The following is a 19,985-nucleotide window of genomic DNA, read 5'->3' on the forward strand; positions in this document are numbered from 1 at the left end:
ATGTTGGTTTGTGTCTGGTTGGATTGGACAGAGGTGACACAGGGTGCCCAGGGAGGTTGTGGAGTCTCCTTCTCTGGAGACATTCAGAACCTGCCTGGACACCTTCCTGTGTGATCTCATTTAGGTTCCTGCTCCGGCAGGGGGATTGGACTAGATGATCTTTCGAGGTTCCTTCCAATCCCTAACATTCTGTGATTCTGTGTGACACTACTTAGTCAAGGCTCACCACCTCTTGGTCTGTGAATCAGACAGAAATACGAGGGACTATGTCTGATGGCTGTTAGTTTTATGTCATTCTGATGACTTTAAGACTATATTTGATAGCAAGTTGTTGATGAAATTTGAAACAAGCGTGTGATATGGTCCCAATCCTGCAAGTATTCCCCATATAGGAAAAATTCTGATGCCCTTCTGGATACCTGGCTTTGTGTGAGGGCCATCTTGCATGTAAATAAAAAATAATATTCTCTTAGCAGCCTACTGAAATTAAAAAAAAAAAAAAAAAGTGAAAAGCTTGAAATTGGACAGCAACCAGTATTGTCCTCCCCCTTCATCCTTAATTTATCCAAAGTTAAGGCACTTAACTAACAATGTTTAAAATTTGGGATAGCAGTAAAGAGAAAGCAATGTCAGTCTAGCTGATGGGAAATGCCCAAAGCTAAAGGCATAAAGCTGTAATGTCCGAGATTGTGCCCCCACTTGTATTTAATCATATGTAGATAAGTGCAGGGATTCACTTCTGACTTCGGTTGATAAGACCCTTGTGCTGATCCTGGCAGAGGACATTTCCATTGACTGCTATAAGTTAAGCAAAATTCTGGTTTTGATATTTATTCTCACTGATTTTGATTTTGAACAGATATTTGGCATCCTCAAAGCTCCTTTTAAGGACAAAGGTGAAGGGTCAATGCTGAGACTTGAAGACCTAGGTGACCAGAGATACGCCCCGTACAAATACATGTTAAGGTTATGTTACAGAGTTCTCAGACATTCCCAACAGGACTATAGGAAGAACCAGGTCAGTGATATTCAAGATAATTTTCTCCTGATTTCTATAATTATCTCTCCTAGTGACATCACTATGCACTTAAAAGTGAGATTTTGTGGTAATGGTGAAGGGACTGGGATTTGTGTAGATTAGTAGTAGGAAGTCACTGTCATATACTGCCTCATGCTGAGGAACAGTGGGTTTGTTCTGTAGGCATTTGTATATGAATTGAATGACCAGCAAATAATATCGTAGGTTCACATTATACTTTCACAGGCTTAGACTGAGATTGGTGTCCACTGCTTCATTCATGAGCTTTCTGTTATTAAAATTATGCTCTTGGACTCTGGATTATAAAGTGGGAAGTCTGCAAGACTGTTTCTGTTGCTTAAATATTTGTAGAGGGATGGCAGTGAATCGTTCCAGGGGTTATTCTATCACGTAGCCTGATTTCCCGCTGCTGGAGCCCCTCCATGAGCAAGACATATTTCAGAACATGGTGTCAAGTACTTTGTACATTGCAGCGGGGAAAACTGCACTAACTTCATTGCACTAAAGGGACTAGAGAGAAAAGATTGAACTGCTATGTGTGGCTGCTTTGTTTTCTTTCTAACGCTTTACAGAAATATTTCGGTCTTGGAGTGAGAGAAAGGGAGGAGAGAAGACTCAGGAAAGAAAACTTCTTAAACATAAAAACCTCTTGGTTTTTCCCTTTAAAAAAATTGATTGCCATTTATTTAATTTTACATATATTTTCATGGATTGATTCCTTTGGTTTATGAAAGAATAAGAGGTTAGTCATCCCTAATATTAAATCTGTTTCTTGGGGTGCATATTTTAGGTGTTCAGATGTTCTTTTGTTCAGGCCAGTTCAGAGGTGAAAGTTTGGAAGGTTTTGACTGCTAATTGAGCTGGATGCTTCTGGTTCTAAAATAAAAACATTACTGCTTAACAAGTCATCATGGGAATTTTCATTTTTTCAGGAATATATTGCTAAGAACTTCTGCATCATGCAGTCCCAGATTGGTTATGATATCCTGGCAGAAGACACCATCACAGCTTTGTTGCACAACAACAGAAAACTGCTAGAGAAACACATCACAGCTAAAGAAATAGAGACATTTGTTAATTTACTCAGGAGAAATCGAGAGCCAAGGTTTGAAGTTGCCTATGTAACATTCTTTTTCTGTATTGATAAGCTTTTATATTTACAAGTAGCAAAAGTAGCTGCAAATCTGCCAGCTATTCGCAGTTTTGTTGTGTCTTTCTCCCAGCTTAATTTATTTTTTTGACCTGGCAGACAAAAAACCACATGTACAGTGTCACACTAGAAAATATCAGAACTACCTGTAATTCTTGGGATTTGACTATATCTACATTTCAGAACTAGAGCTTACTGAAAAGAAGGTAAAATTTACAGGAAAATTTTGAAAATTTGATTTTAGTTCAGATTGGAACAAAAAGAAAGAGAAATTTTAATTTCTTATAACACTCTAGCTCCTCTCTGAAACGGCCACTTGTGTTGGTTTCCCTGCTAATAATAATTGGTGCAAATTACACAGATGTCAATTTTTCTAAGCTTTTATTAGTACCAGTTTTCCTGCAGGTTCTGATTCCAGGTCAGACCTGAAAGGGGCCTAGAGCAGGGAAGATCCCAGTTACCATGTGTCCTAGACCAGATCTTGTTCCAAATGAAAATTATTGGCCTTGAACTTCACTCAGGTGGAAATTTTTTTATTAGCTATAGGTCAGAATATAAAGGAAATGATTTTTTTTTTAAATGGAAAATCTATCTATTTTTTTCATTGGTTTTTACCAAAGTAATACAAATATAAGAAATTAATGTACTAATGGCAAAATAATGTCCTCTGTAATTGCAAATATCATTTTTCTGTTAGTGCTCAAGGATATTACTCAAGGCCCTGGTACTTCACTGCATCAATTATTCTCTGTATGTCTGTAGCTGTTTTGCCTCACTCTAATCTAATTTCCTCTCCCATGCTAAACTGTGTTGGGTTTGATCAGTACTAAGAGGAAACCACTTGAGATCAGCTCCTTCTCAGTGCTGAAGGGTCTCATGTGTCACTTTATGGTGGAGGATGTATTGTTGCATAGCTAAATTGTGCAATTACAGTGCATTCAAATATACATTCACTTCTTTAAGGCTGAAGTCCAAGAGCAATAAATGTTTGAAAAATACACCTTGTCAAGATGGTGCACTCTAAATAGTAAAGCACTTAATTTCATGGAGAGCCGTATAAACTTTTGCAGTACTGCTTGTGTGAGTAAGAATGGTGGTAGTATGCTCTAAAATGAGAGAGCTACAAAAGTTGGAGTCTTAGCTCCAACTAGGTAACTCCCCCATAATTCTGTGTAATTATGTGCAGTTTATTTAATATTGTTTTTGTGATGCAATATGGCTGTGCTTTGTTAATTACCTGTTGCTACAAAGCTTAATTTCAACGATGGGTAAAATTTTTCCTACATGTACCCTAAAAATGCTTTCTGTACTTGTCCCTTGCAGTTCCCAGACTTCTGTAGGGAGTGTGGTCTGTGCTAATGGGTCTCTTTAGCTTGGAGAAGAGGAGACTGAGAGGAGACCTTATTAATGCTTATAAATATGTTAAGGGCGAATGTCATGAGGATGGAGTCAGGCTCTTCTCAGTGATGCCCAATGGTAGGACAAGGGGCAATGGGTGTGAGCTGGAGCACCGGAGGTTCTGCTTAAACTTGAGAAGAAACTTCTTTACGGTGAGGGTGACAGAGCCCTGGGACAGGCTGCCCAGGGAGGGTGTGGAGTCTCCTTCTCTGGAGACATTCAAGACCCGCCTGGACGCCTTCCTGTGTGATCTCATTTAGGTTCCTGCTCCGGCAGGGGGATTGGACTAGATGTTCTTTCAAGGTCCCTTCCAATCCCTAACATTCTGTGAGTCTGTGTAATGCAGAAATGGTTTTCTGATTCCCTCTGGTAGGTTAATCATCTGTAGAGGTTTGAACTATTGGATCCTTGAACAGCTGATAGTGGATGGTCAATTTTTTTACCTGGATTTCTAAGGAAGTGGATTATATGATCTGTGTGTGTGTGCCTGCTCATATCTGCCCCTCCACCAGCTCTTGAGCCTCTTGCCCAGTTTTAGCTATGTTTCCTAGAGTAGTGGGCTGAGAGATACTCTCTTCCTGCAAATATCATGAAAAGAAACAGCTACACAGAGGAAAGAGGCCTTTTTTATATTCCAGTGAGGCAAAGGCTGCAATATGGACTCCTGATAATACACACAGAGGAATCCATGAAAGAGGGATGAGAAGCAGGAGCCTAGTGAATGTCCCATCTGTGAGGAAAGCCTCAGCCTGAACCTTGTTAAACATCAGAAGACCTAAATTCAAGAAGCAAATTCTTAGGAAATTGATTTCCATGCAAAGCTTTGTTATTTCTGCTTTACGTGGAATGACCTCTTTGAATACAGAGGTCCCGTCTTCAGGTCCCACCAGATCTTCACTAGTTGGCTATGCCACTTCAGAAATTTTAAAAGGCACCTTTGAATGATAGAGGTGTGGACTGCTACAGTGCAATGGAATTCTTCAGAGGACACATGGCTATCTCCAACACAAGTAACATCTCCTTGCTACTTGGGTTAGGGAGGCACGTGTTACCTGATGGGGAAGATGGGTGAGAATGTATACTCTTGCTTTTGGTTCCTGACAAGGAAAAGGGCCTTCAGTGGAGCTCCTGTGCCAGCCAAGCTTAAAACAGCCTCAGGCTGCTCTTAAATTCAGGCACAACTCTTTGGCATTTGATTTGCTTTGCTAGAAGTATCACACTTGGAATATTTTTCTTTTCTCTCCCTGACATTGTTCAGCACCATTCAGGGTGCCTCTCAAAGCTATTACTTATCTCTCCCTGTTGTGAGTTGCAGTGGTATGAACTGGCAAAGATTGTATGTTGATAAATCTCACGATACATGCTCCCTTGAGCATATTAGTGATGGATGCTAGAGATTTCTACTGCCATGTTTCTGTGTAGTACATAGTCTCAAGTTGTGTTGCATCTGTGTTTTTTTGACTGCAGATTCTTGGATTATCTATCAGACCTGTGTGTATCTAACACCACAGCAATACCAGTAACTCAGGAACTCATCTGCAAGTTTATGCTGAGCCCAGGGAATGCTGACATTCTCATTCAGACCAAGTGAGCATCCATAATTAGAACATACCTTTTTGTTACCTGCTCTGTTGTTAGCGTTCATAGCAGTTTGCTAGTGCCTACATTGTGAGTGATTTGTGTTTGCAGGCTGGTTTCAACACAAATGGACAATCCCTTGGAATGCCCAGTCATCTCGGATGACATTGATGAAGAGGAAGTGTGGCTTTACTGGATTGACAGTAACAAGGAACCTCATGGCAAAGCCATCAGGCATCTGGCTCAGGAGGCGAAGGAGGGCACAAAAGCTGATTTAGAAGTTCTTACTTACTACAGGTAAAACTGCTTATTCAAATGGAAGAAAATGTAAATGTTCCAAAGAGCCTGGTGTTGTTCTTCTCTGAATCATTTGCTAATACGAAAAAAGGAAACCAGGTCGTGCCAGAAACTGGGATTAAAAGTTTGTTTCAAGTTTTTCCTGTAGGAGCATTGCACTCTCTTCTGTCTATTCCAGACAAATCTTGAGTTTCCTTAGCTCATGACAGCTCTTTGTGTTTTTTTGTTATTCTACCTCTTTTATTTATTGGGCTACATTTTTAGGTTGTGCTGCTCTGGAAGCAAGGCATGCTCTGAGGAATGAGTGTCCTGAGGATTAGAGGGGGAGATAGGTTCATGTCGAGCTGACAAGGGTCACATAGACATACTGTAGATGGCTGACCAGGATTTTGGGAAACGTCGGACTCTGTTAGTCTGAAGTGCTGCGGTGGTAAGGACACGCTGTCCTTGACTGCAGCTGCTATACGATAACAGCTTGCTTACAGTCAGCTAGGGCATGGGAACTTAAGGGAGTGAGCGTCCAGGAGTGAGGAACTAGGGGAGGGGTTGACGTTTAGGATAGTGACCAATTAATTAGTTAGGTTACAGAATATGTATGATCTCATTAAGAACTGTATAAGTATGCTTAACGCTAATCAATAAACGAAGCTTGCTGATCGCTCATATTGAGTGCTCGAGTTCTCCCACTGCAACAGGTTCATGGAACAGTGTCTTACACAAATGGAAAACAATAGTCCAGATGTTTCAGTCTTCCATTGAACGATGTTTCCTTTGAGTTTCAGAGGGAGCCCAATCCTCACGGGGGGCTGGAGCCTGATGTTAGTATTTTTAATGACAAATTGGTCCCTTAGTTAGCAAAGTCACTATTGTCACTTTATAACATTTACATGGGAAAAGCTGGCATCAGGTTTGTAAAATGAGATTCTAAGGTATGTTGTTTCATGGTATTTGAAGAAATAATTTGGAAATATGTTATTTTTCTTTAAGATACCAACTGAACCTCTTTGCAAGAATGTGCCTGGATCGCCAGTATCTAGCCATCAACCAGATTTCTGCACAGCTGTCAGTAGACTTGATCCTACGATGTATGTCTGATGAAAGCCTCCCTTATGACCTTCGGGCTTCTTTTTGTCGGCTGATGCTACATATGCATGTGGACAGAGATCCTCAGGAGTCTGTGGTACCTGTCAGATATGCCAGATTGTGGACTGAAATTCCTACTAAGATCACAATACATGAGTGAGTCGAAAGTGTTGCAAACTAAAATACAAAAGCATTTTGTATGGGTTAGTCTCAGAACAAAATGGTTGTAGGTGTGTAATGTCAACACAACATGTATGTGAAAGGTATTTTTTTACAGAACACAGACCTATTAATTATTGTTACTCTTGGAAACTTCCATGGGTAGCTTTACATGAAAATATTTCAATTTCATTTTTTACTGTATTCTTATAGGGAACAAGCTGGGGAAAAATGGAATGGCTTTTCCTCAGACCAACTGAACTTGAAGTAATCTGATTGTGTCTAACATTACATGTTTGCTAGGCTGGAACTCAGCTTATACTTCAAGCTCAACTGAAAGCCACAGTTGGAAAGCCAGAATTTACAGTTAGGTACAGCTGTTGCCCCAGAAACAGTTCACAGAGGCTTTGGTCTCCATCCAGCAAAGTACTTAAGCATGTGTTAAATTTAAGTATGGGAGAAGGGCCCATTGACTTCAGTGGAAACCCTCTCTGGCTTAATTGATTTGATGGAGCAATGCCACTGGGCTAGACCCAGACAGGGAGTATCTGTCTGAAAAAACAGAGGAAGAAGTACAGCAGTGCAGCAGATAGTATTCGTCCTGTTAGTGAGATGAAGGACTGTTTTGACACGTATGAAAAATCAGTCCTAGTTGGTGGTGCAAAGGAGGAGGTTGTCTGTCCTGAGCTGCTTTCCTGATCCTCTGTCTTCCTTGTGGAAATAGTAAACTCTGGCTGATGGGCAGAGAGGACAGCTGAGATGTAGTCATTATTGAATTGCACAGTAAGATTTAAGAGTGTTATCTGCCAGAACAGCAGTATTTTCTTGTCTCTCTTATTCCTGTTCACTGCAGCCTTACTAGTACTGTTGGAGGGAAAGTTTGTGCATCCTCTTTGTGTATCTATGCGGAATCAGCTGATCTCTACTCCTTTTTAGAGAGACCTGACAGTAATTTTATAGTGTTGTGATTAGTTTGTTTGTAATTTAGTGACAGCTGATTGTTACATTAGAGGTGTTTAATTTTCCTTCCTTCTGTGCCTTGCATTGTAGGTATGATTCTTTCACAGACTCTTCAAGAAATGAAATGAAGAGGAAGTTTGCACTCACTATGGAATTTGTAGAAGAGTACTTGAAAGAAGTTGTAAATCAGCCCTTTCCTTTTGGAGACAAAGAGAAAAATAAACTTACTTTTGAGGTACTTCTCAGCTATCTGCGTCCTCCTTACGGTATTCCTTCTCATTTTAGCTAAGTTGACATTGTCTCTTTCAAAATAAAAGATAGTTGCAGAGTAAATGTCAGTGTAAAATGTCCTAAAGAAACACCAGTTCCTAATTCCAGTGTTCTTCATTATGACTGTTGCTGCAGAAAATAATATTACTGTCTGCTGTCAAACAGCTGTATTTTTCCTTCCTTCTCCTGAGATGATTGCATTTCAGTGGCGGGAGGGAGGGATATGTGTGTGAGTGAATGGCTATATGACCTTTCTTTCCACATTAGTGAATTAGCTTGCAGGGATTCTTCAATATAAGTAAGTACTACTCTCTGTGTAAGATGTGACACTGAAGGAAATACTCTGAATAACCTGATCCTGTGTTTTAAATATTATTTGAGATTCCTGACAGAAACTTTAGATAGGCCTAAATCTTCTAGATTCGAGTAACATTGAATAAAGGGGAAATGCTTACAGCTTTTATAGTTCTTCCTTCAGCCTACCTCCCAAGCTTTTTCTCTCTCCTGCCTCTGGTCACCTGAAATCACCTCTGTTGAAACTTACCACAGTTGTCTTACTCTTCTTCTGACTTCCATCTTCCCCTCAGCTGCTGCCTCTTTAAACAGTCTCCTAGAGTCTTTCTTCTTGATCTTATATATTTTCCCCGATGCAACTGTATCCTTTCAAGCCTTCCTAAATCTCATGTTGGTTTTGTTCTCTGTTGTAATTTGACTGACCAATTGTTTCAACTCTGAAAATCATTTAATGTCACTTGGCCTGAGTCTAAGGTCCATTTAAGTCAGTGGAAGGATCTGTACTAATTTGAATGCACTCTGGATCTGAATCTCTGTGAAAGCTGCTGTGTTAAATGCAACCGTATTGCACAGCTGAATACCACAAAGGTTGCCAATACTTCTTTCATTTTTTATTTCTTTTTCTCATAGGTGGTACATCTGGCTCGAAACCTCATATACTTTGGCTTTTATAGTTTCAGTGAGCTTCTTAGACTGACCCGGACGCTGCTGGCAATTCTAGATATTGTTCAAGTTCCTCTATCATCGTACTTCGAGAGGTTGAGCAAGTTTCAGGATGGAGGTGAGAGAAGCGGCAAAGACTGTTATTCTAGTGTGTAATTCATTATTTAGGTTGGAAATAATTTGTGGAACATCTCATTGATCTTTCAAAGTTCTTTATTCACACATAAACTCACCTACAGGAATGTACTACAGGATATGTTAAGATGGTCAGGTAAAAAGGTACCTTTTTGAACAGAGCTGCAGCCTTCATGGCTTGTGCATAGTGTGTTGGTGCTGCTGCTCCTTTGCTTGTTTGGAACTGAACTTTCAAATCTGAATCTAAGCCTCAGTGTCCCTTATGCTGAACATTACAAGCAAATGCAGATAGCATTTACCTGGGCACAGTGATTATGATGGCTCATATGTGGCACAAGTGTTTATTAATCATCTTAGCACTTCACTTAAAGGGAGAAAAAGATGTTACTGGTCCCACAACTGCAGAAGCACCAGATGGAAGTCCAGATGAGGCCATCCTCTGCATGTGTTTGTCAGTTTAGAATATTCTTTTCTAAACCCTTTTTTTTAAAACTCTTTTTTAGTGCCTTTCTGACAACCCCGAGACAATACTGTATGTCCCACTGCCTTTTCTACCATGACTTAAAACTGGGTTGAAGGATGAGCATGCAATGAAGGTGATGAAACTTAATAGTTTAGCTTTCCTGTGTGTGTGGAAGGAAGGTGTGACAGTCGTGTGGGCTGAGGGTCCAGGAGACTGACTGTTTTAGTAAGTGGCTGATGTCCAGTCCTTACACTGCCGGCTGGCCCACAGCACCAAAACCGTTGAGCTATCTTGTTTGAAACAACAATTATTTTGTATTTTCTCTAGCAGGCCTTTTCCCAGCCTTGAGTTTTCCTAGTCATCATTTTGCTCAGTCATTCCTACAGGTGTCCTGCATGAGTGTGCCATCCTTCGTAGCTTTTTTCTTATTTGAGGTTCTTACACTCTGGAGAACGGTAGACTGTCATTGTCATCTCCGAGCCAAGAAGTCTTATGCTTGATTCTCTTAATCTTTCTTCCATCACTGCCAATACACTTCATTGAAGGCCCCAGAAAGTCTTTGCTGCAGTGCTGTGTACACTAAGGCATGCTATAGCTGGCTGCAGCGCATCTACAGCACTAGTGAAAGGCTGTTCAGACACTTGGAATTATGTTTTCCTTTTTTTGTCCCTGAAATGCTGCATTGCAGACTCACTTCTTAAATGGCTCTGGACACAGTTTGACTCCAGGTACAAACTTGGCATATTGGCAAGATGGAACACACAGATGTGGTTCTTCTGTTTAGTTCTCTCTGCTCAAGTCTTTAATCATTGTAATACGTCTTTTTCAGTGTTTTCACTGACCTTCATTACCCATAAAATTGTGTTTCATCCTTAATTCCCTTTTATTTCTATTGAAGGGTTTCCTTTCAGGCTATATAGGAGAGGAAAGAACTACCCATTAAGTGCAAACAGACCTGCTCTCAGTTATACTAATTTCCAGAGCAATTCCATGCAAATCAATGACTTTACTCTGAACTAAATGAGTGTGAAGGAATGCTGAAATGTCATCTGTTTGTAACTTCTGCCTGTCTTTGTTTCATGGCGAAACTGGCTGATGAGGAATGAATCAGTCCATAGGAGCAGGAGTTTGTCTAGCCTAAGTTGCTCTGGTTCCTCGGGCTCTCAGAGTTTGTGCCAGCTGAGTATTTGACTCCACTCTTTTTTGTCCTTTACCTCCGTTTTTTTTTTTTTTAAAACAAACCCTGTTGTTGGGTATCAGTCCTTTAAAACTAGCCCCGTGGTTGTCTTGCACCCATGTCCTGAAGTGCAATGTGTCCACACTGAGCTAGAAAGAGCTGAACTCAGGGGATTTGCTGCCTTGTGCTGTAGTGTTGTTGGCTGCTTGTGTGTCCAGTCTTTTTGGACTTCATGAACTTCTACTTGAGCCTACAGTAAGGTGCAGAGTGCTTATGTTTTCTGTCTGAGTGGTGGTGGTGGGCTGGAACTTATGTGTCTCTCCATGTGTTGGGCTGTAGATGATGTGAGTTCTGATTTGAGGGTAGGTGAATTCTGATTTGAGACCAGGCTTGAGTCTGTGTCTGACAGGGAGACCTTGCTGTATTAGGGCTGCGTGAACAGTCCTATGTATGAGATTATAATGTGTCTTAATGATGTTCTTGTACTTTTTTATTTTTGGGGGGAAGAGGAAGGACCAGGGGTCTGATTCCACAGTGCTTTTCATCTTGTGCAGTTACTCCTACCAAACAAGTTTGACCCCACAAGTGATGATGTTACTTAGATCCTTAGACTCATGTGGAGTCTGGATCCTTGTCCAAGATCCACTAGGGATCCTGAGAAATGAACAGGCCAACAGAGAAAATGGTCCCAGGAATTTTGTCTAGATCCCACCTCACTCTGACAGTAAGCATTGTTCACCAGGCAAAGCTGTAGGTATACATTTTCAGTTTTATAGTGCTTATAAGATTGTACATCAAAGATTCCTCTTCCCCTTTTACACAGATATCCTCTCTTTGTTATAAAACTGAGTTGTTGAGAACATCTGTTAGTTGTTTTATCAGTTACCTGTCTTGGCTTTTTATTGTCCCTTTTAACTTACAATACTGATCTCTTAGGCTATTAAGTAAAAAGAATTACAATAGAAAGTAAACGAGCCTCTTTTTTGTGGTTTTTGAAAATGTGTTGGTGTTTTCTAAAAACGGGATGGTCCACTGATTTTTTTTCAGAAAGTGTTTTCTTATTCATAACTTCCATAAAATACAGAGAGATGGATTGCTCCCTGCCCTCATTCAGGATGGTGGGAGCCCTCCCTCCAGTCAGTTAGGGATGAGGGTGACTTCTTCCTGTCTTTAGAGGAGGTCAGATTCTGCTCTCCCATATCTCTCCAGACTGCGGCAAGGGTCTCACTCCACAGCGTCCTCACTGCTAGGTCCAATAATTACAACATTCATATTATGTGTTTGAACACAGAGTATTGCAGGTAGGTGTCCTTCCAACACAGGATTGCTCTAGGGATGCGCAGGTTTACACAGCTTCTTTCCTAAGGAAAGTTAGCTTCCCTGAATTCTGAATTGCAAAACTCATTACACTGATGTTCTTTAAAAAAAAAAAAAAGAAAAAAGATTGTTGTGATTTGTGTATATACTGTGAATGTGTGAAAGTAAATTATTAGTTTTGGAGATTATAAAAGTTTTGGGTTTTTTTTTTCTTCATCCATCCAGTCAGTGATTGCAAATGTCTAGGCATTAGCTTTAATTCAGTAAGAACATGTATTTCATACTTTGAGCTGAGAGTTTTGAAGTGTAGCTCTAAAACCCAGTTTTGACAAGCACTGAAAGCAAACCATGATGTCTGGGACTGATGGTTTAATGGTATAAACAAATGTGGTTAGGTTTTATCAAGCACTTGGGGCCTGATTCTGTAGCTCTAATAGGAAAGTGCTACTGAGTACCTGCTTAGGCTCTGTATATTATAATTTTCATCACTATTGTGATTGTAAATTTACATAGAAATAGATTTTTAACAGAAATGGATATTTAACAGCAATATTTTGTCAATAATTAAGCCTATTCAGAAATGCAGTTGATTTTCAGGTTCTAGGACAAGTGACTTAAGAAGAGGTTTGACCAAATGGAAAAGTCATGTAATTCCTATTCTGCGGCTGTAGTAGATCCAAGGTGGCAACTCTGTAAAAGTTAAGAATTTTTGAGTAGGATCTCTTTATTTTACGTGATGGGCCTTGCATTTTAGTTTTGTTAAAAAGTCTTGATTTCTATGGGAAACTCATTGCTGAATAAATTTGGGGACAGATAGAGTATACTGCCTTTCCATTATTGACATTGATTTGTTCCAGGTCAGTAGCAACAATAGCATCCAGCATCTGATTCCTATAACGCGGAGTTGTAGGGAACTGGTGAGCTTGTCTCTTAATGGGTTTGGCAACTGCTCTACATCATTAAATCTGTAGTCAGGATTTTAGGAATGGGTAGAAATATATTAATGGTGAGGGGAAAAATGAGGAGGATCTTGTCTGTGGGAAGCCTGCCTGGAGCTGTGCACCTCAAAATTGAAACAACCAAATTTACAACCAGCAATCTGGAATCTTCTTCCCTATTTCATATTTATTTCTTAAATAGACCCACTCATTTCAGTAAAACCACTTGCTAAGTAAGGAAGTATATATGACAAGTGTTGAACTGTTGAAGCAGATCTGCAAAATGAGATGTATTTTTAGGCTTAGTGGAAGTTGCATGAAGACTTAATTAACCTTTTACCTCAAGATGTCCTTTTCCATTCTTTGCTTAAATTTTGACTCACATTGATGGCTGAGGTAGTCCTTGATGTTCTGTGTGAATTTCTCTATTTTGGTTCTGCAAAGATTCTGAAAAGAGCCTTACGTTATTATGCCTTACTTCCTTTAAAATGCTTGATTTTAATGCCACTGTCAGTTACCTTCACCAGAATGAAATTAGCGTGCGTGTAGTTTTCAGGTGTGACCTTATTTGATGAGGACAGATTGGGGAAAGTTGGCTGGAAACATCTGTGAGATAGGATCCTGGAAAAAGAAAAGACGTATATTTTTGGAAGTGCCTCTTACCTAGATTGCATCTTAAAAATGAATTGACTTGAAAATCTTGCAGCCAACACTTTTTTTTCATTGTCTTAACTTTGAATAATTTTTTAAGGTTATTTGAAGCTTTTTTCTGTTTCTTTTTTTCCTTTTTAGATTCTAAAAAATACGGGGTTTACAAAATGTACTACCTGTATCCTAAAGAGACATTTTTTTCTTAAGGAGAAAGTGAGGACTTCATTTAGTAGTGCTGTCATTCTGGCACCTTTCAAGAACATTATAATGTCTTGCAGTTTTAATTAAAAGGTAAAGTCATTGCTTTCCTAATAAGTGCGCCCTGCTGTATTATTCCAGAGTCAGGAGCCAATCTGCTTTGTCCAATACGGGTTATTTATTCTCTGTGAATTAAAATGCACATCTTTCTCTAGGTGCAACTGATCTTTCAAATAGCTGATTTTAGTCAAACCATGCAGCTACAGCATATGTCAGGTCTGAAAGATTAAATGATGTGGTAGTATTAGCAGGCAAGCTACACCTTTGCCATGCAGCTCAGTGCTATTTAGTTAATGTTGTTTGGGAATGAGAACAATGGCATGCAAGGAAATACATCCTTGAATTTAGGCTGCATATGTCTTGGGATGCAACTTACAGTGCTGGGCACCGATTTGAAAATTGGTGGGACAAACCTAGGTGATCTGCAGAATATGTCTTTCCCTTAGGAGCTCTACATAACATGTCTACAATTTTCCTGAGCCATTGTCCACTGACATCAGACCGTCAGCTCCCTTTGTTTCCACAATGGAAGTCTATGCTCAGTCTGTTTGAAAAACAGGTTTTAAAAACTACCTACAATAAGCTCCAATAGCTTCTACCTCTGTGATTGTCACATGAAATGTGTTGCTCACGAGTGGCTCAACAGATGCCTCCTTTTACCTTTTCAAAGTGGTAGTCAAATATCCCAGCTCCTTCACATTATGTCTGGGTCTTTAGGTTGGTAGCATATCCCTCCTGTGGACTGAAGGGTCTAAAGGTCTGTCCATAGATGTACTCAGATTGGGGAACATTGCTTTGAAACATATTGTGAAAAGCCTGACCCCTACATCCTGCTGCTTTGTTGTGAGGTACCCCAAAGGATTTGACCCTGGCAGGGGTCAGAATGGGGAAGCCATCACTCTCTCCTGAAGACTTCAGCACTGGTGGTCTTCCATCTCTCTGCAAAGGAGTGCTTGTATATCAGAGTGTCAGGGGATGCTAGTCCAGTCTTCTGCCCCTTTGATACATCCTGATAGTCTGCCTAGTCTCTCAGCTTCTACTGAGCAAGAAAATAAGTAGTCTTGCCTTCTGGCACTCTTGGCTGCAAGTAGAGATGCATACTACTTAAAAGCACCGGTCACTAGAACAGGTTTGAGAACAAAGTTGGACCTACCATTTCTACTGTACCTGTGGGTCCTCTGTGACCAAGAAGGACCAGATTTCATCCAGGACTATTAGAAAAGACTGTATTGTTTCTCAGCCTTGCATCTGTGTCTGTTAGCTGCTCTTTTGTCTCATTAACAATTTGAAATATCTTCTTGAGGCATACTTTGATTAGCAGAGCTAATGAGGCAGTGGCTGCCTGGCAGACTGGAACAATAGTTTATGCCAGCAGTTTCCAAAAAAACCCCCCAAAAAACTGGTTACAAGAAAAAAGATGTAACCCTGAGGAAAGTTGGCTGTGTTAGTCACAGATGTCTGTAGTGAAGCAGCTGCAGCTCAGTGCAGAATTTTGGCAGACCAAAGGGGAGGTCAGTCTGAGAATTTAATTCTCTGGTGTGGATCATTTCTCTTTCCTCCTTATTCTTTCCCTCATCATGAGACCTGTGCATTAATGTGATTTCCGAGACCATTGCTCTTCTAGGAATCAATATCTGTTTCATAGATGTAACTCAGCTACAAGACTTGATTCCCATGATGCTTTTTACCTTCAAGGCCAGCATGCTGATGTATATATTTTTTTCTTCATCTAATGTCCATGGCAAGAAAGCTATATTTTTGACAGTGCTTTGTGGTTTTTGGGGGTAGGAAACATCAACAGAAACTGCAGAATATCAGAAGGCGAAGTTTCACTATGGCTCACTGGTGAGTTTGCATGCAAAAAGGAAGAGCTTGTGGATAGACTGTAGGTAAGTGGAGGCTGGGATGGCCAGATTCATTCAGGGAGTGGATAGCACGTGTATGTATATTGCATATCTTGGGTTTTTTGTTTGTTTTACCTCATTAGTTTCAAGGGCTGTCTAAAATGTCTAAGTGGCTTCATCTTCTGCCCTTAATGTCATGCATTAGGTTTTCTGTGAGGCTTACCTGAGGTCAGTGAGTTACTGAGCAATGAAAAATGGTTTAATGAAGAAATAAAGTGTGATTCTTGACCTGTTTATGGGAGGTTCTACAGCCTTAATGAGCAAATTCTGTAGAAAACCTGTAAAAATTAATACCTCTTTCACAAACAGAGCTGTAAGGCTTAATGCTACTGGCAAATAATATATAACTCTAAAGGGTTTGAAATAAAATGTGTTCCTTTAGGTACTGAAGTGTTGTTATATGTCTTAAAAATGGCTATAACTTTTCACACAGCAAAATTAAATTGCATGAAGCAATGTAGTCAAATCAACAAAGGCAAAGAAATGTAGAGCCAAAGCTGCCATTGGGTTTTTAATTTAGCCCTTGGTAACTAGACATTGCTGTACACGTGGTTCCCTGCCAGAGGATCTCCAAGGATTGGCAGTGTTGCATTCTTCCAGATGGCACTGAAACTTTAAGAAGGTTATGGTGGAGCAATAGTGTAGGTCTCGCTGAAATCCACAAAGTCAAGGCCATTTGGAGTCAGGGTTCCTATTTTAGCAATCATCAGGAGAGTGACTTGCTGTTATAAGTACTGTCTTAAAACCTCATTGAACGCATCTACGCTGAGGCATGAGTTGAGACAAGGTCAGCTTTGCTGAAAGCTCACTTTGATGATGGCAAAAGTTTGGGACTTTCAGCAACATGCTAGGTGTCTTCTAATGTAGCAGTGAGCTGGGAAACCAGCCTCAAGCTTCCCCAGAGCACTGGCAAAATTCATTTTTGCCACACCAAGGCTACAGTTGGGGAAAAATAAGAGTGGGTGAGGAGGACTGAGAATGGTTTGGGACTTCATCGGGTTGTGGATGGAGAAGGAGGCCTGAAGGGCTGTGGTGACAGAAGTTGGCATGGCAGGGAGGGGCTGTGTATGTTGATGTCTGTGGGGAAACAGGAATAGGTGATATCAGTGAGGCTGGCCTCTGGGTGGTGGTGGTAGGTAATGGGCTTCAGACTGAGGGAACTGATGGGGCTGTGGGTGCACCCTTCTGATGCTGTTGTCTTTCTTCTTTCTTCCTCAGCAGCACTGAAGGTGGAGGAGGCTGACTGGGGGGAAGGCCAGACCCCTTTGTATTGCTACAAAAGGCTTGGCTATGCCTTGATTTGCCTCTGAATAAGTTGCATACTGTGAGGAAGAGAAGATAGGGGGTTTTTATGGAACAATGGTGATGGTAGATAACAGTTGATGCAGGGATCCTGATTTTAAAATGATATTAGGTCTAGCTCAGCCACCTTTTCTGCCTAGATCTTTGCTTCCTTAGGGCCCAGCAGCAACTTTCCTTGACCAAGACTGGGAGAGGTAGCCTTCTTCTCCCACCAGCTGAGGTGCTTGGGAGGGACATAGGCACATTGCTTAGGATTCTTGCAGTCCTGTAGAATATTTTGGCAAGTGGGAAGGGGGCTCATGCATAATGAAAGTAGAACAGGAAGACTTCTAATAAAGGAGTTCTTGCAGCTGCTAGTGCCTTATACAGATGAGATTGGTGTTCCATTGTACTTAGGGACTGAAGCCACAGCTGAACATTACCGAAAGGCTTCCTTTGGGAATGATGGGGTAAGCAGGAGGAACTAAGGATGGATGGGCCATCTTTAGAGTTTGTTGAGGAAAGATGGCTTTCAGAGGCTTCTGAATCTCTTGATGTCTTTGCAATTTGGAGCTGATATATCCTGTGGCAATGCTTTCATCTAGAAGTGGATAATCCCCAAATTTAGAAGAAAAGTAGTTTCAAAGAGGTGTGTGAAAACGTGTGTGGTCATAGGGCAGTTTATTCCCTTTAGTCCTTCAGCCTCGGCATTTGTTTGAGGAGTTAAGGGGGTTTGTGTTAGCACGTGCTGTCTGGCTTGTGTCCTGCTGCATTGGAAGGGAAGTGTTTTCTAGGAGGTATTTGGAAGAAGTTGAAATATCAGGTCATTCAAAATTCTTAGTCAAAAGCGTGCTCAGTTATGATGAGATCAAAGAGTTGTCTCTATAACTTCAGAATTACAGAGAATGTGAGAAATGCCCCATTTTTGCAAAACCTTTGATTTGTCTCCTTTCCCCCCACCCCCTTTTTATATGTGCAAGATTGAACCAGGTATTGGGCTCTCATGGACGGGTTATGAAAGCTGTTGGAGCAGTGGATGCATGTATGTTTGTCTTTTCTGGTCATTAAGTACCAGATTACTTGAAGAACCCATCATATGTCAGCTTCTATTTAGGTACTTAGTTACCTAAAATATTGAGCATCCTGCTTCTGCAGTCCCTAATGAGAGCTGTTGGGTGTTAAAAACCTTTTGAAAGTACAAGAACTTTTAAAATTTCTGAGCAGGGAGATAAGCACTGTGAAAAACTGTTCAAGATAAAAATGGCTCAGCAGTTTTGAGTCTTAGGAATCCATCTTTCCCATATCTGTGTTGAGGAAGACTGAAAAATAATGTTAACAGCAGACTCTGTCCCTCTGTGGCAGCTAGGGACTAGATGTGTTGATTTTTAAATAAACAAGGCTGCAAGTCAGTTCCCTGGTGTCTCGGGGATGTCTGTGGAGTAGAGGGCTGCTTGCTGTAAGGGTTCCCAGCAACCTTTGAGGCTGTCCATTGTGTATTCTCATTCAGCTACCACATGGTTCTCTGTGCTGTTTGTGAAATGCCTAAAATGCTGTGGGTACTGGAGAGCAAAGTGAGGACGCTGCATAGCAATTGGCTAGGAACAGTTTGAAGAAAAGGCATGAAGCCAGGTTGGATGAGGCTTTGAGCAACCTGGTCTAGTGGAAGGTGTCCCTGCTGATGGCAGGGGGGTTGGAACTAGATGATCTTTAAGGTCCCTTCCAACCCTAACCACTCTGTGATTCTATGAATTGCCAGCTGCCTTTGACAGTGCTTTTCTTTCTGGATATGGTATTTTGTCACTTACCATCCATACTGTATTACATAGCAAATTGTTGTTTACTTTTGTATTCCGCTTTTAGAATTTTTGCAACCAGTGAATGACTTACCAAGAAAATATGTTTATGTAGAAAATGAAGTGTCAAATTATCCACTGTTTCGATTACTTGGGTGGTTGCTAATTTTTTCCCATAATTGACTCCTCTGAAAAGTCTTCTCAGAAAAGAAAGTTGTGTTGTCAATCGTGCCAAATTGTATGATATTATGTGTTACAGTTTTGTGACAGAAACTGATATTCATTAGGAAGTTGTGATCACTGTAATAAAAAGTAACGAAAAGGAGATGCTTAGTTGTCTTTTCAAAACATGACAAGCATTCTCTTCATTCCTCTTCTTTCGGTGCCTGTCAATCTGCAGCTCCTTTAAATTACCACTTGTGCGTACAGTGATTTAATTCTTCCGTTGGCTAACCTTGCATTCAACAGGAAGCATTTCTAATGGGTCCACTGCTTATGGAAGGTTCTTTGCATGTGACTTGTCTTGGCAGAGGGAGGAACAGAGAGAAGAATTGGGGAGAGGAAGGGAAAATTAGAAAAATGGAAGAAGATTGATGGAGATTACCTTATGTTCTTTTCCTCTCTTGTTCAGTCACAGCTCTGAGCACTTTTGCAGTGGTTTGCTGGTGAGAGAAGTGATTTGTCCACACACTAGCACCTTACAACATTGCAATGACCATTCTCTCCCTACCACACTTCTCAGACATATATAAATGTTAATACCTTGACCTCAAAGAAGACAACAAGTGATGGACATCATCAGGTTAAGGGTGGCAGTAGCATATGAAGGCAAAGCTCAGGCTTCTCTTCACTTATCTCTGGAAAAGTGCACACAAAAGTAACCAGGGTTCACATCTACTTGCTATCATTCCTGATTTAGCTCAGTTAACTAGCTGAGGCAGTAAGTTAATTTTTCCTTGGGCATTGGTATTCAGAAAGCACTTTGAAGCTGTAACTAAGATCAGAGCTCCATTATTTTAGTCATTGTGTGCATATGTACTAAGAATTTAAATCTCTTTTATTGAGCCAGTGTATTTTGTCTTGCATTGTTGCAGGCTTAGCTGACATGCAGTCACTTTTTAAACTGCAATAACCTTTCTGCATGCCTTACCTCAGAGACTCATACCCTTTCCTGCTG

The 19,985-nt window shown here is 40.6% G+C and overlaps 1 protein-coding gene across 1 annotated transcript in view; it reads left to right on the top strand.

Moving 5' to 3' along the window:
- Positions 1–859: 859 nt before the first annotated feature.
- ITPR2 (inositol 1,4,5-trisphosphate receptor type 2) overlaps positions 860–19,985 on the top strand; it is a gene marked incomplete at both ends in the record, with an annotated part of 75,870 nt that continues 56,744 nt past the window's right edge. Inside the window, 7 exons of the mRNA XM_010173537.2 lie at positions 860–1,018; positions 1,972–2,144; positions 5,055–5,174; positions 5,277–5,462; positions 6,450–6,701; positions 7,755–7,899; positions 8,859–9,009. Coding sequence (XP_010171839.2) covers positions 860–1,018; positions 1,972–2,144; positions 5,055–5,174; positions 5,277–5,462; positions 6,450–6,701; positions 7,755–7,899; positions 8,859–9,009 — 1,186 coding nt within the window. The remainder of the gene's footprint in view (positions 1,019–1,971; positions 2,145–5,054; positions 5,175–5,276; positions 5,463–6,449; positions 6,702–7,754; positions 7,900–8,858; positions 9,010–19,985) is intronic.

This window comes from Antrostomus carolinensis, unplaced genomic scaffold (assembly GCF_000700745.2).
Source record: "Antrostomus carolinensis isolate BGI_N321 unplaced genomic scaffold, ASM70074v2 scaffold17068, whole genome shotgun sequence".
Classification (NCBI taxonomy): domain Eukaryota; kingdom Metazoa; phylum Chordata; class Aves; order Caprimulgiformes; family Caprimulgidae; genus Antrostomus; species Antrostomus carolinensis.